The sequence below is a fragment of the Dermacentor variabilis genome, chromosome 7, assembly GCF_050947875.1.
Source record: "Dermacentor variabilis isolate Ectoservices chromosome 7, ASM5094787v1, whole genome shotgun sequence".
Taxonomy (NCBI): Eukaryota; Metazoa; Arthropoda; class Arachnida; order Ixodida; family Ixodidae; genus Dermacentor; species Dermacentor variabilis.
In genome coordinates this window covers 88,635,084-88,651,804 of record NC_134574.1, presented here as the reverse complement: position 1 = coordinate 88,651,804, position 16,721 = coordinate 88,635,084, and the positions used below count along the sequence as shown (strand labels likewise).

Sequence of the window (16,721 nt, the reverse complement as noted above, 5' to 3'; positions counted from 1 at the left end):
TTTCAAGATACGGCAGCCGCACGGCCGCACCGTAACGGCCGATCCACGCGACGGACGAAATTGCTCTTTGGACCGCGGTCCGTGCATCACGTGATAGGCCGTCACCAGTTCGCGCGGACCGCCGTTGGCCAGCGCAAGACCGCGGCATTCGCGGTCCAACAAATCGCCGAGGCTTTTCCCGCTTCAGTTCTGGCGGCGGACCGCATGTAAACCGCAGCGATTTTGGCGTAGCCAACGAATGTTGTCCGGCAACAGAGTGTCTTCAGCCAAATCCAACCTAGTTTTCGGCTCAGCAAAAGCCAGTCGTTTCATGTCCGCCGTTCCTCCTACACGTGCGTGCAGCAGATATACTTTTTAAACACCATGTCCTCTTGGAGTGACGAGGAATGTTTTATTTTGTGTCCCTCGTTGAGCAGTTACCGGCTTTGTGGGACTCGAGCTGGAATGTGTAGAGCGTAGCTGGTTGGTCTGCTCTGCCGTCTGCTATGGCGGTCCGGCGTGTGGATGTGCTTTGCGCCGGACCGGACCGCGGTGGGACGTGACGTCGCATCACGTGACCGATCGGTCCGCAGACTTGGTCCGTCGTGTGGATCGGCCTTAAGCAGCATCCGCTGGAGAAGAACGCCCCCCCCCCCCCCCCCCCTCGCTTGCTTCCCACCTTTGTGCACGAGGGCTTGCCGGATTGCTACACATGTGCTTGGGGATTTTCACCTCGCTTAGCCAACTGGCTACGGTCACCTACGGTTTTCAGTGCTTCTAGCGTCATTTTCTAATGCGCTAACGCACCATTCCGCCTTGCGATGCGATTCGAAAGGCGGCGAAGAGTTTGAGTTTATTTTCCATGCCCCGTGAAGGCTACTTTCGGTGAACAGCGCGCTGCGCTCACATGCGTAAATGCTACCTGCGTCGTACGTATTCCGCGCACGTTGTAGACGCTCGTTCCCGCACGTTTCGGTGCCCTTTGGGTTTATTACACGGTGATATCCCCTCTTTTCTGCAGTTAGCGAAGTCGATCGTGGCCAGGCAGCAATCACTCCGTCTCTGCGTCGTACGTTTGGGTGGCGTCGAAACCGACGCCGCCGACGTGTTCTATATAACTAGGCCGTTCATGTTATTGGAACGCAGTAGTTGAGTGTTGGCCATTTATCCTACTCAATTTAACCTTCCCCTTCACTGCATCACATGTAGCTCCGGCTCTATACTTAAAGCCTGTCGCATACGGATGCAGACAAAAGAAGAAGACAAAAACGCGGGCCGAAGCATCATGAAGCATAGCACGAGCTCACGTACATATATATGTGAGTTCCTTTTACTGCATGCGCCTTCTTGCGCTGGTCTTTTAAGTATGAATCATAACTAATTTGCTCAACATTTCAAGTTAACAAACTCGTGCTCCAGCCGCCGAGCTTCCTGTCCCCCACAAACGCGTATACGTATCGTGGGTGGCCCACATCGCGGGTCCAAATGAACACCTCGAGCAGTCGAGCATTATCATTATTAGCGTCGACTCCTCGTTAACGTGAATAATGGGTGAATCTATACGACGGCTATATCCCAGACCGGCCTCTGAGCAGAAATAAAAGAAAAAAACATCACGCACGACTCTCAGGAACAGAAGTGCACGAGCAACGATCGCACATTCCAAGCAAATGCCACGACGACTCGTTAGCGCTGCGAAATGGACTTGGATATGTCGTACCTAACTTTACACAGCTCCACAGCGAGGCGATTAAACCATCTAATATCGATTACGGGGCAGCGAGGCGCGTATAGACGCCATCCAGACCCATCTGCGCAGTCATATCCGGAATGGCTTGAAACATGGACAAAAGCAAGCTTTCTTTTCTAATCAGTACTTCTTATGCAGCGCTATAAATTGTGCTGTCGTGACGCCGGCGTCTAGGAAGGAAAGGGAAGCGCCCAGGAGAGACGGCGCCGTTTTAGTACCCCTACAGTGTCGTCAAACCATTCCGACAACATGCTCGCGCTTACAGGTTTAGCGAAATACTGAACACCCCTGGCGATGTTTTGTTTATTGTTCAGTCGACGGGTGGGGTTGAATGGGCATATTCCCTGTTTAAGCCGGTCTCAAGACGTCAGAAATGCTCGCCCTTAATTTAGCGCCGCTATCAAGCCTGGTACATACGGTGTTGAGAATGGCGTGTTCAAGGTAAAAGCGAAACGGTGGAAGTGCCTGACAAATGGTTTGCTTGCTTGCTTGCTTGCCTGCTTGCTTGCTTGCTTGCTTGCTTGCTTGCTTGCTTGCTTGCTTGCTTGCTTGCTTGTTTGCTTGCTTGCTTGCTTGCTTACAATTAACGCGCTAGATTTACAGCGTTCGCTAATCTTGCAAGTAGAAAAAGAAGGTAAAGCAAGTACTTCAGATAACGCGCGTACAGCCTCTAAACACTGTTCACTGCTCTTGAGTCATGCGAGAAAAACCTGCAACAGTGCTTGCCTCTTTTTCAGCACCTGCAACGGTGAGCAGGTTGTGGCTGTGCGAAGCAATGGCTCCGTGACACAAGCGATGACACGCGACAGGGCCTAGCTAACTCGTAAAGAACAACAGAACGCTTATAACGCAAATAAACGAATATCAAACACTGAAAACAGAAAAGAACCTACGGGTTCTTCGCAGCATTGCGCGACAAAAGGCACTACATTCGATAACGCCCCCTTTGAAGCTTACCGACAGGTAGTATCCACAACATGGCGATCATGACGTGTTTCCGGCTCCCGCGATAGCTTCCTGCTCTTGCAGTACAGAAATGCTTGGCCTCCGAGTTTCGGTTTTTTCTTACTCCGAGAGAGCTATCTCTTTCGCCGTAGGCATGACTTGGACACTGCTTATACTGTCCCCAAACAGCAATCGATCGCCAGCTCTCTTCATACGTTTCCTTTCTTTACCGCTGCGCACCCGATACTTTCAGGTCACGAACCACGTGTGCGCACCAGCCTAAAGTACGCAGTCAAAAATAAATGTGAAAAGACAAAAACAGAACGTTTCTATTTTTACTACAGGAAGTTTTTTGAACAGAAACTACAGATTCCTATATATTTTAAATTTCTTTTTGCTGACTGAGCCGAGTTCATGTTTAACAGAGTTGGTCCCTAAGCGGTAAAGTTATAAACTTTTTATCAATACCACGAGCAAATTCAGCTTTGTTTGCTTCTTCACTGCCCTCAATGCACACTTGTGGTAGCTTCCCGACCATATCGTGAGTGTGGGCAGACATATCTCATATGCTCAAACCAATCGGTCAATAATCTCTCAAAAAGATATGCTCACCGGATGGCGAAAAACGACCCGAAAATGATTCAACGGCCCGAGGTTACGCAAAAAGCTGGGCGAGTTTAGCACCAGCTGCATCGAGTACAAAACCGCCCAAGCGAATGAAGGGACAAGCGCCGTCCCATCGCCTCGATCGCCTCTGTCCGGTCCGTTTGCGCCGCTGTACTTCGTAAATGCAACTCAGGGTGCTCTTAGAGAGATGCCATCGTGGGGCAAGGAGGGGTGGAGTGCTCCCGATTAATTCGACCACCTTCTAGCATTCAAACCCAACCCCCACGACCTCGTGTTCGGCAGCATCATCATCATCATCATCATCATCATCATCAGCCTGGTTACGCCCACTGCAGGGCAAAGGCCTCTCCCATACTTCTCCAACAACCCCGGTCATGTACTAATTGTGGCCATGCCGTCCGTGAAAACTTCTTAATCTCATCCGCCCACCTAACTTTCTGCCGCCCCCTGCTACGCTTCCCTTCCCTTGGGATTCAGTCCGTAACCCTTAATGACCATCGGTTATCTTCCCTCCTCATTACATGCCCTGCCCATGCCCATTTCTTTTTCTTGATTTCAACTAAGATGTCATTAACTCGCGTTTGTTCCCTCACCCAATCTGCTCTTTTCTTATCCCTTAACGTTACACCTATCTTTCTTCTTTCCATAGCTCGTTGTGTCGTCCTCAATTTGAGTAGAACCCTTTTAGTAAGCCTCCAGGTTTCTGCCCCGTAGGTGAGTACTGGTAAGACACAGCTATTATATACTTTTCTCTTGAGGGATAATGGCAACCTGCTGTTCATGATTTGGGAATGCCTGCCAAACGCACCCCAGCCCATTCTTATTCTTCGGATTATTTCCGTCTCATGATCCGGATCCGCCGTCACTACCTGCCCTAAGTAGATGTATTCCCTTACGACTTCCAGTGCCTCGCTGCCTATTGTAAATTGCTGTTCTCTCCCGAGACTGTTAAGCATTACTTTAGTTTTCTGCAGATTAATTTTTAGACCCACTCTTCTGCTTTGCCTCTCCAGGTCAGTAAGCATGCATTGCAATTGGTCCCCTGAGTTACTAAGCAAGGCAATATCATCAGCGAATCGCAAGTTACTAAGGTATTCTCCATTAACTTTTATCCCCAATTCTTCCCAATCCAGGTCTCTGAATACCTCCTGTAAACACGCTGTGAATAGCATTGGAGATATCGTATCTCCCTGCCTGACGCCTTTCTTTATTGGGATTTTGTTGCTTGCTTTATGGAGGACTACGGTGGCTGTGGAGCCGCTACAGATATCTTCCAGTATTTTTACATATGGCTCATCTACACCCTGATTCCGTAATGCCTCCATGACTGCTGAGGTTTCGACTGAATCAAACGCTTTCTCGTAATCAATGAAAGCTATATATAAGGGTTGGTTATATTCTGCACATTTCTCTATCACTTGATTGATAGTGTGAATATGGCCTATTGTTGAGTAGCCTTTACGGAATCCTGCCTGGTCCTTTGGTTGACAGAAGTCTAAGGTGTTCCTGATTCTATTTGCAATTACCTTAGTAAATACTTTGTAGGCAACGGACAGTAAGGTGATCGGTCTATAATTTTTCAAGTCTTTGGCGTCCCCTTTCCTATGGATTAGGATTATGTTAGCGTTCTTCCAAGATTCCGGTACGGTCGAGGTCATGAGGCATTGCGTATAGAGGGTGGCCAGTTTCTCTAGAACAATCTGTCCACCATCCTTCAACAAATCTGCTGTTACCTGATCCTCCCCAGCAGCTGAGGATCAAAACGTATTGCTGGGCTGGTTGGTTCGTTATGGCAACGAACGGCGCCAGAAAACAACACTATAGGACAAGCAAGGAGACGATCACGAGGCGAGTTGAGGACGCATTCTGTCTAAGCTTGACGAGAGAGTATCCGTCCTTCGGTACGTTAAACGGATTAGAATTCTCGAGCTCTGGCCCAGACAGAGGTTACATTGCGAATTACTCTTCAGAACGATCGTCAACTGTGCGTGTTGGTAAAGTGTCGCAAAGAACGAGAGAAAGCGGACTAACGAGACATAGTTTACAACGTTCATTCATAGCGCAACCATCGTGGATATAGGCTTCGTAATCAGTCACCGCACGAAATTATCGGGGCCATTCCACATCACAATAAACAACGCAACAGGTGTTAGCCAGTCCGCAGTTTCTTTTTTATTTTGTGGTAAGCAGTTTGCCCTCTTTACAACCATGCACTTATGTTCCCTGAAAGGCTTCTAATTATTGTTAAGCTAGCATGTGGTGCAAGGCTTTTTTTTCTTTAGTGCGATTGTAACTATATGGACACTCCAGGCGCATTTCTGCCGTCGCCGTGAGGCTCCGTACAAAGTCCAAGGGCAATAATATCGTCACCGCGCCGTATGGCGTATGTGCAAGTGAAAGCGTGTGAATGTAGGCTGGCGAATGCGGCTGCATCGCGTGCACGAGCGAGGAAGGCGGAGAAGACAGGGCTAAAACCCCTTAAACTTCGTAAAGTAGCGACACTCTCCTCCGCCTTCACTCCTCGTTTCTCCTCTCTTTCCCGCTTCCTCCTCGACCGTGGCGCCGCCTACACTGCACGAACGTAGCAACGGCGCCAACATGCGCTCCTCGCGACTGCGTAGACGCTTCTCGAGCGAAAATGGCGCTGATGCACGGCGCGAGGGCCCACGTGATGCTATTAGGCCAATAGCGACGCGGCGTCGGCTTCGGCCTGAGCGCGCGAGGAGGAGGCGGCGTTCTTCAAAGCGCGGCACTACGAAGTTTAAGGGGCCTTAAGGGAGGGAGGATTGCACTTATCTCTAGCGAATGAGCGAATGCTGCTTATGGCGCGGCCGTGCGGGCGCCGTATCTGGAAAGCGATCTGCGACGTGTCCAAAGTGCGCGCCCGCTCGGGCCTCATCTTCAAAGCGATCTGCGATGTTTGCAGAGTGCGCGTAGTGCCGGTAGCTTCGTATGCGCTATGCTTTCGACGTTTAGTTCGCGTTGAAGCGAGAGATGCACGAAGATCGATTCGCCAGCTGCTGCTGCGATTCCTCACTCCGGCGTTTTGACAGCGAGTTTCCGCGGCCGTCGAGTGAGATGTGTTCATGTATACCTATGCGCGCGTGACACCATGCTTGCTAATTTAGTTAGTAAGCGAATGTTTATAAAAGTCCATACGGCCGATAAACCTACTATCCTTATTTTATACAGCTGTCTACTAATTTGCTATAGCAATCGGTGCTTCGCCTTTCCGACGAAACTGCGACTTTTTTTTAGAGCGCAGCTCTTTGGCGTCCGTTCCTGGGTTTCGCGTCGGCGTCGTCGTCGGCCTCGTAACCAGCTCCGCCCCCCTTTCATCCCCCCAGCGCTAGCAGCGACCGACTGATACCGCTGGATGCCGCTGACGCCGCTAGAGAGTCAAGATAACGTGACTGCATAGAACACCGTCGCCGCCATGCAGAAAGAGGAGGAAAGGGTCCCCCCCCCCTGTTCTTGTGTGGCGGATAGGGTGCTCTTCAGTTGCCGACGCGCCGGTTATTCGTTGTCCCTGAAACCAACTCCGCAGCTGGGGTTGACTCACTATCGGCGTCAGCGGCATCAGTCAGTCGCTGCTATCTCTTCCCTCCTCCCTTTATCGTGTTGTCCGCTTGCTGCGCGCGCTTCTGCCCCCATCGTTTGCCGCTGGGTGTACACGCCGCCCCCCTCCCCCCTCTTCCTGCGAGTCTCCGGTTGTCAAAGCGCCGGCTCGAACTTAATTCCTTTCTTCGCTCCTCCTCCAATGCAACCCCTGTGCGGTGGCAATCAGAGAGCCAGATCGGTGGCGGCGGATCTGTATATGTGCACCGCCCGAGCCGAAATTGCAGCTGCCGTTCGCCCTGTGCGGTGGCAATCAGAGAGCCAGATCGGTGGCGGCTTGACATAAAGACAAACAGCAATTTCCTAACACTTATGCGGGAGAACATCCCGTTCCTCTCGCTCGTAACGCGTCCCACGGCTGTGACAACCTCGCGAGGCACTTGTATTGATCTCGTCTTTGAGAATCAAGCATTGGTGTACCAAGTCGAACATATATCAGTCTATTTCTCCGACCACAAAGCTTCCTTCATGACTGTCAAGAACTGTTAGTGGAGTCTTTGTTAAAGGAATACGTGTGAAAAATAAAAAAAAAATTCTGTGATAGCGCATACATGTGTTGCTCGATTTCTTTGCCTCAATCTATCGAAAAGGTGAAACAGCTTATTTGCTGCGCTCAAATTTCGCATTAGGAAGTAACGTAATCGTCGGCAATTTTTTTCTCTGCCGATCACGATTGTGTACATTTAGGGTCCTTCGTTTTCGGGTAAAAGACAATTCCTGACTTTTGCACCCTGTACAATCTTTATGCTCTGATTAAACCCGATTTCTCCCAGATGTGCCCTGCCGTAAGGGGTGAGCTAATGCAGGCGTTACATCAATAGTGAGCGCCGCCTCCCTCGTGCAAGCAAGATGTCTATATATATATATATATATATATATATATATATATATATATATATATATATATATATATATATATATATATATATATATCATATTCTTATTATTACTCATATCTAAATAGGACTCGTGCAAGCAAGATGTCTCTATATATATATATATATATATATATATATATATATATATATCATATTCTTATTATTACTCATATCTAAACAGGATATATGCTTCCTTTTCGCCCTAAAGCTGTTTAACATGATGTCATCGAGCCGGAAGTGCGATTTCGGTCGCATGCGACCGAAATCGATCCAGGTCGCAACGAGCAAGAAACGGTACTACGTCGTTGTCGTTGCTCACTCGTCTTCGATGCCTAGCCCTCATCGTCGTGCTGTATTCTTCACGACATGGTCGTCGTCATCGTGCCGTCGTCTTGCCGCCATCACCCGCTCTCGCTCGCATCAGACACACACGAATATGTTTGCGCCATTTCGTAACGATTCGCGCTACACCAAACGAGGCTAGATTGCCAGGTACCCGTAAAATGCTTCGCATTAACATTCGTTTCCACAGTGCATGGGAGCTGCACAATATTTACAATATAAAAATTTGTTTTCCTGGCAAATTTATGCGTAGATTTCCCAATTTCGGTTATTGACGTACATATAGATGCACAAGAATGACGTACGATACTATTGTGTACAACAAGAAGGTCGGCCATTCGCGCCCTGCTCGAAATTACCTGACATACTCCTGCCTTAAATGTGGTAGCTGCTATACCTCTAGGTTTCTGCACTACTGTCCGCAGTTAAAAGCGTTGAGGAAAGGAAACAAGTAGAACAGACTGCTAGCCTTGAATCCAACGTCCTCTGACGCCTCCCCTCCGGAACCTACGTGCGCGTTGACTACTGGAAAGTTGGCCCTCCCATGTTTGCCAAACCCCTTAAGATATTGTTTGGTTCGCAGTTGCCCTTAATGACAGCCTGTCACAATCGACCCAAGGCACTCGCTCTCTCTACTGCACTCTCGGCGGCTACAAGTTACCGGTTGCGTATCACGTGGTGAGAGCCTATTTCCCATGAGCCTTAGGTTTATATATTTTTTTTATGACTAGGATTCAACATTGCCATGTAGCGGTCCTCCACGGTTTCTTTTTTCCTTCCTCCATGGTTAAAAGCACCAAGTTGTTATTGTGACTATATACGAGAGATGAATAACCATAACCACTAGGTTCTGTTGATGGTTATTTAGTATCTTTAGTATGCAGAGCGTGCAAGTTTTTTTGTTTATATGGCAGGGACGTAGCCAGGAGGTGGGGAGCACTCCAGACACGTTCCCCTCTCCCTCTTCCCCCTCCCCATCAACCAGAAGAAATTCCTGGCTAGGCCAATGATACATGCAAGTCATGGTGTGCGTGGGAAAGCCCGTAACCAGCACAGCTGAAAAACTATTTAAACTGTTCTACTCACCACAGCCTGGTTTCAGCGCTGCAGCAGCAGCATCCACAGCTTTCCAGGGATGAGGCAAGTCCAGAAAGACGGCATCAGCGAGTCCCTCAATGCCAAAACCATCTTGACAGACATCGCGATGTGCAGAAGTCACAACCGAGTCCAGGCCATGCTCTTGAAATTCCTTCTGGGCCACCTGGGCACGATGTTCATGGAAGTCGAACGTGTACACGTGTCCATTCGGTGCCACAGTCCGGGCCAAGGCATGTGTCATTGAACCACTGCCAGTGCCTGCAGAAAAGAAAGGGTGCAAAAATGAAAGCTATCAGCGCTTGTTCTGCTAGAAAGTCACATTCCATGATTTCGTGTAGGTACCGGTGTCCCTTAAAGCAAAACATATACAAATTGGCAGGTCAGCATTCTAACATGCCATTAATACCATAAACAAGCTTCCATAAACAAGGAAATGCCATCAATGTGATTGGGGAGAGGCACATACAGATTGAAAATGCAGAAAAAAGAACTGCCTATGACATGCATAAACCGGGCAACAATTTCTCGGTCAACAGGTAAAGATGAAAAAAGCAGAAAATCCAACGCACGGAATCTGAAAGATGTTTTGAGTGAGGTAGCAGCAGCAGTGACCAACACTGGCACAGACTTGTCACCTGTAGCTGTCTGTGTCAACCACAAAGATGAAGGTAATGTATGGTGCTTGACGTAAAAAAAAAATATGCAAATCCAATGTGCATGTTAGAATCTATGTGAAGCAATGCTACCGTGAAACAGCTAATGGTATACAAGTAAACATGATACCCGCGATTGTCCTTATTCTCGTTTGATGCAATGTGTAATCTAATTTACCGCTCATACACTGGAAAGGTCACAACTTTAATGTCACAGAATGTTTATACACTGCACTCTTCACAAACAATGCTGAAATGCAAACACCAGTTGAGGCGGATGAGTGTACACTTTGAATTGGAGATGCAGCACTGTTACAAGAACCAAGGCGATGTTTGATCATTGTGTGCCGAGAATGGTGAGGAATGCAAAGACGTCACATACGTAATGTGTCACAGTGTCACAATGTCACCCTTGTGTCACAATGTCCCGTACCCATACTGAGGGATTGGTCCTGGAAAGGGCACGTACGAAGCGGCTCGCGAACGGAGGCAAGCCAAATATGAGAAATGTCCAAGAGGGTGGTGAATACCATGCACTATTCCATTAATTAAAGTGGTCCTGAAGCACTTTTCTAACAAATCATAGAATGGCCTCACTATTAAAGGACGTCACCTCACGAATCACCTGCCACAATTTTTTTTTTTCGAATCGTTCAAGTGTAAGCGAGGTTGGAGGTAGTTATCGCAAACGATGCACGTGGCTTCTCCTCCCATTTCGTCTCCACTAGCAACGCTGGAAGTTACACAGGGGGGATAGCAAGGCAACAAAGCCTTGGCCAAAAGTTGGGCCTTTTTGTTGTTTTGTTTTTCCTCACCATGCTACTTCCGGTTCAGGCCTGTGCTGCGCTCTCTAGACGCAAAATGGGTGCTCAGGCTTCTTCGCACATGCACCTGGATCTACGCGACCCACAGAGACCAATCAGATAATGCGATTGTCACGGCGTCTCGCCGTCGAGGTATGGTGCCTCGGCATCGAGGCACCCTACGTCGAGATACGTCGAGAGGGTTTGTGGTGGCACCTTGTGGCGGCCGCAACGTCTATGCTACGCAGCAAGCCGGTGTGATCGCAGAGGCCACGCGCAGCAAACGCAGCTACGTGCAGTTGTCATGTATAGACGGAAAGTGCAAAAACGAAATACTTCTTTCTTGGTCTTGTTACGTTTCGCCTACGACGCGCGGTATAGCCGGCGCGGATGCAACGGACGCCGGGGCTTCGTTCAAAGCGGCAGACATTTTGGCCCGTTCGGCGCCGCCGCTACGCCTCCCTGCCAAGCGCGTCCAGGCATGTTCCAATGCCACGTGTCTTCATGTGCGTGTGTGAGTGTATGTGCATATTCGTGCCCACGCTTGTCGAAGCGCGGCAGCCGGGGAGAGGAGCTCCCAACAACTGTGAAGCGAGGGGGTCTGACAGGCGCCGGCACGACAGCTGCGCCACCTCTTCCCATTGTGCCCGAGTGGCGCCGACACGACGGCTGCGCCACCTTATCCCTTTGTGCCCGAGCGGCACAGTCACGTGCTCGTCTATAGAGGGGTTCCTTCTTGCCCTCAACTGCGAGAGTATAAAAGCAGCTGCCCCCGGACGCCAAGAAGAGGGCTCCGATTTCTTCTGTTGAGTAACGTGCACTCCCGTCTCTCTACTTCGGTCAACCTGACCGCCAACTCTTTGCGATGTTAGAATAAAACAAGTTGTTTTGTTGTTACCAGTCGACTCATGCTTTGCCGGGACCTTCGGATGCTTCCAGTTGTACCCCAGGCCGCCAGGCCAACGCTACCCTTGGGGCTTGCGACCCAGGTGCAACAACGGGCGTCAGCGCCGAGTTCCCAACAACTCGCGCCAGCGGCGCGATTAAAACAGTCTGTTCGAAATCACAGAGATGTCTATGGTTATCTAATTGACTTAATACTAGCGATAATTGTATTACTAAGAATGTTCTTACGATCACAAGATCTGCCAATGCATGTTAGGCCTGTTTTCTACGTAGCTGCTGATGACATTGCAAAGGAGAGAGCAAGCGATTCTTGACTGGCCTTTTTGACGGGAGACTGTAAATTCCCTATGACACGTAAAGCAATAATATTCGGCTCTAATGTTCCCAGAAATCTCAAGTACAGATCGGCAACATTTTCTTATGTTAAAAAAGTGTTCCGGGCCCCCTTTAGGAGGTCTGCATGCATTAGAAATACCTACGAGGCAGCATTACATGTATATGTGTTATAATGTATAACCATGTAATAAACATGATTATACACAACAGTAGTGCACAAAGTGGCACTACTTTGGAGGTCAACATGCAGTGTTTATATGGGCCGGTTTGCTGGAGCGTCTACCTGGTAACAGTAATGTTTATATATGCTACAAATATAAACCATGAGGTAATTACCAACGAATAGGTGTGAAGCCATGCTGGGCTAAGCAGAGCGAGTATTGCTTGAATAAGCGGAGGAAATTGCATTTGAATAAGGAACGAAGGGGGGGCATGGACCCCTTTGCACATCAGATATGTGAAAGCCATAACATCTGCGTGTTTAAGTTGTCATTACATGTGCTTTTCTTGATTTAGCTACAGTACATAACATGACAAAAAGAGGGAAGTCTAATTAAACCAGACAGAAAGATTTAACTTAAATGCCTAGTGTTATTAGCTGCATCATGCCATTAACTACGCGAGAAGAGCACGTCTTTTGCTTCCATCAGTTCTAAACACGGACAGATATAAAACAAACACAAATAAATAAACATGGTGAAGGCAAGACTGGTCTACAGCATAAAAATATTTATGGTGCAGATGTCTCAAGCATATTTCATGAATATAATATTACAGCACAGCAACATCAATGAAGCAATACAAAAGAAACAGAAGGGTTCACACCTATGATGGTTGCCTTGACAGCCTTTACCAATAAATACTTTTGAACATTTCAAGCACTTGTGTCTATGGGTACCGGCCTTCATTATGCGCTTGTCACGCACATTATCCTTGTGCCTACAAAATACACACAAGCCGCAGCATGTCAGTTGCCATTGATATTTATCATGAATGTCTACATCTCCTGCAATCGATATTCCTAATACAAAATAAATCCCAGAAGTAGCCCTAGCTTCACACAGGAAAAATCAGCCTATATTAAGTCCATTGCAAGAAAAAAGCCTCTATGAAATGTCCAATCACTATCGTCCCTTCCACCTTGATCTGCTCTCCTTGCCTTAGCATGTATTCTAACATATAGAAATTACCAGTGGCTATCCACTGCAAATTTGCAACACACCTGTTTTTTTATGTGTTAGAATCCTTGGAGTACTTGATGCACTTTCCGGGAGCAAGTATGCATTTATGTATGTTTCTATCAATGTACATTTGCACCTAACCTTTTTCCCACCTACCTAAGTCACTGGGTAGTTCATGGTCGAATGAGTAGCGCATCACTTTGCTGGGCTTAGGGAACAGGGTTCGAAACCAACCGTAGGGACAACTTGGGTTACTGAGCATTTCGCAATGTGTGTATATATGCCACTCTTCAATAAACATTTTCCCTGCCGACATGGGTCATAGCAGATGCAGGACTGGGCAGGTGCGGCTGTTCAAACAAAATTTTTGACGCCAACTTGGAGCGCTTTGTATGTGCCATTCAGTCTGTGCTGGTCTCCAAGGTACCTCTTTGATGTCAACTTGGGCAACTGGGTATCTGCCTGTAGGTGTGTGCTGCTCTTCAATGAGCACCTTTGATGCCTGTTTTGGTCTAGGCATGTGCTGCTCTACAATGATGAAGAAGACCCCTTGAATTTCCCCGATGCAGAGCAAAATCAAACCCATAACACAAGGGTTCCTCAATGACAGCAACACAACGCTCTAGCAGGCTACACCACAAATGCACCAAGTATGCGCAGCTTTTCAATGAATGTCTTTCACACCAATGCTTCAGCAAGCTGCTTCATGAATGCACTGGGTGTGCGCTACTGGGTGTATGCCAAGTGAGGGAATGATTCTCAGCATTACCAAGTGCCGGAGTGTACTGCCTCATCTCGGAGGCCACTGGCAGACTTCTCGGCAGTGCCACTAGGTGGTGAGGGGTATCCAGAAAGAAGCACAGGAGAGGAGCCCAGTTGCTGTATGATGCATTTCTATGCATTCGCACACACCAACGCACAATGCATTTCGGAAGCTTCGTCACAGCAGTGCTACATGGCGCCAAGTGTTCTTAGAGAAGTGCGAAAGAGGACAACGTGCAATGTCAAAAACAACAAAAAAAAAATCATTCTACTGCATTACGATTAGTGTTACAGTTGCTCCCATCACCAGAAATAATATTAATAATAAATCACAAGTATAGTAAAGGGTTAACGGTGATGTTTTTATGGGTTTTGTTGCTTTTAACCTCACCTTCTGGCTAGCTCGCTATTAGAGGGGCATAACTCTGTAAAGACTAACGTGCACAGATCTGCAAGACTCTTATTCTTCAGCTGGTTTCTAAATAAACTTTATTTTAACAAGCAGGCTAGTGTTGCCCTAGGTGGATGGCCTCCTTATTACAGGAAACCACGGCACTCTACAGCCTGGTTCTGTCCACCAGCCGAAGCTGGTCCTCAGGGTCCCGGCACATCAGCCGAGCCTACCACTGGTCTTCTGATGTCTGCTGTACTTTTGGTGCCGTCGGATTGTTTGTGTTCCCTTACCATGTGGTAGAGGGTGCTGTGCCGTATTTGTAGTCTCTCCAATATGTTGCAGGGTGCGCTGCATGTAACAGAGTTACGTGCATGCGTGTTCCTGTCTGTAGTCTTCGTTATATTACTGCTTGTTCCCTTCTTATTCTTTTGTGTGATACGAGGTAGTATTTCCATTTCTTCTTGTAGTGTTATAGGATGTTCGTGTGCCAAAAAAGAAGGATGTAAACGAAGCTCTGGTTTGAGAAATATTACCAAAAGCACCACAGCAGTACACCAAGTACTTATTCACCAGTATGGACTAGGTTTGCCAGATTACATGGTTTGCATAGTACTACGATGGGGCTAACCAGCTTACAGCTTTTCCAAGATGTAGGCTCCACATGGGTGCAGTACTAATGTGTTAGTTGTGAGCAGTTACATGTGGGGCCATCCTCACTAAGCGTATGGGTCAGAACAGTGGCCTCCGCAGTGGGGGCAGCGCATTTAGACAAACCGTGTATGTGGTGTATGTAGTAAAGGGCCACAAGCACGCGCTTTCATAAGACGTATTCACACACTTTCACAAGACGTATTTCACCGCCCTGCTAGGCGTCATAGTGTTTATGTGAAGAAATGACGCACGCATACAATAGTTTGTGTACACGGCAAGCCATGTCCTTGCCCCTCCGTGATTTGCTCGGTATGCAGAGGTAGTATTTATTAGTAGTAGTAGTAGTAGTAGTAGTAGTAGTAGTAGTAGTATTGGGTTCTAGGTGCCGAAACCACTTTCTGTTTATGAGGCACGCCGTAGTAGGGGACTCCGGAAATTTGGACCACCTGGGGTTCTTTAACACACACCTAAATATAAGTAGACGGGTGTTTTCGCATTTCGCCCCATCGAAATGCGGCCGCCGTGGCCGGGATTCCATCCCGCGACCTCGTGCTTAGAAGTCCAACAGCGCAGGCACTAAGTAACCACGGCGGGTACGCAGAGCTTGTAACTGCATTAGCAACATAACTCACACAATGGTTGCGCTGGCTTGCGGCCCGGGAACCACAGTGCAGCTTTGGTAGAGAAAGCGTAGGCGAGAACATTCGTTCACGCCTACCGCGGCGTATCTAATGCGTACCGGTAACGTAAACCATACTTTAACGTTCTCTGCTTCTGCTGAGAGAGCCGCACGCTAGCTTTGATGGTCGCTTTCCGGCATCATTTGCTGATTCGAGTGTTCCAGTCAACTGCTTCGTATCACGACGACTTCGGCGGACTTACCGACTTCGCAGACGACCGACCCGGGTTTCAGGTCGAGTTGTAGCGTCACGAGGCTGATGTCGCGGGTGTAGACAATCTGAGTCCTGTGCGGTAACGTCAGTGTCCACAGCTCCGGCGTAGCGCGCAGCACATACACGTATCCACGCGAGCACTGCACCTTGGTGCCGTACGCACGCCCGATCACGTCGTCGTGCTTCAGCGCGCCGTACTTTGTCTGAAACACTTCGCCGCACGCGAGCTTCAGGGAGTACATGTGTGCGAAAGTGCAGTACACCACACACGTATCGCCCGCCTGGGCGATGTTGCCGTGCGAGAGAAAGTTCGCCATGACTCGAAGGGAAATAACGCCGGTCACAGACGCGCAATCGAAAACGAGACGGACAGTTCCGAGGCGCTCGACGTGTTCGCTTTACTTTTGAAAAAGACCGATGAAACACAGCCGGCAAACACGCGGCAACAACGTGCCCAACGTGCCCGTCAAAACACCGTAACTCGTGACCGGAACTCGCTCGTTGATAAAAAACAACGCTGGTAATAAGCACTAGAGGGCAGGACAATACGCATCGTCTGCAATAAGTTTCGGTTTCGTTTGTAACGGTGACTTGCGTTGCACGTTCTTTCTTTGGTCCACGTAACCCATATTCCTTCTTCAATTAATGCACATTTGTCCGTTTGTGTTGCGGTGACAGTTCAACAATATATCTGATAGCGGTTACACCAGAAAGAGGAACGTATCAGGTGAAACGGCTAATCTATATAGGCCGCTTGCAAAATATTCCTCCTTTATGTACGGTGCAATTTTGCAAGGTATGCCAATTCGTGACACATTTGCGAAGTGGACTACGTGGTGATTATTCGCACAAGTAATATCCTCCACTTGAAGTTATTCAGTTGAACTGGCGGAAATGTACTACTA

General features: G+C 48.2%; 1 protein-coding gene across 1 annotated transcript in view; it reads right to left on the bottom strand.

Moving 5' to 3' along the window:
* Trmt61 (tRNA methyltransferase 61) overlaps positions 1-16,342 on the bottom strand; it is a 37,140-nt gene extending 20,798 nt beyond the window's left edge. Inside the window, exons 1-2 of the mRNA XM_075698787.1 lie at positions 15,806-16,342; positions 9,226-9,495 (exon numbers count right to left, since the gene is read on the bottom strand). Of these exons, the coding sequence (XP_075554902.1) occupies positions 9,226-9,495; positions 15,806-16,133 (598 nt within the window). The 5' untranslated portion in view covers positions 16,134-16,342. The remainder of the gene's footprint in view (positions 1-9,225; positions 9,496-15,805) is intronic.
* Between the last annotated feature and the right edge of the window lie 379 nt (positions 16,343-16,721).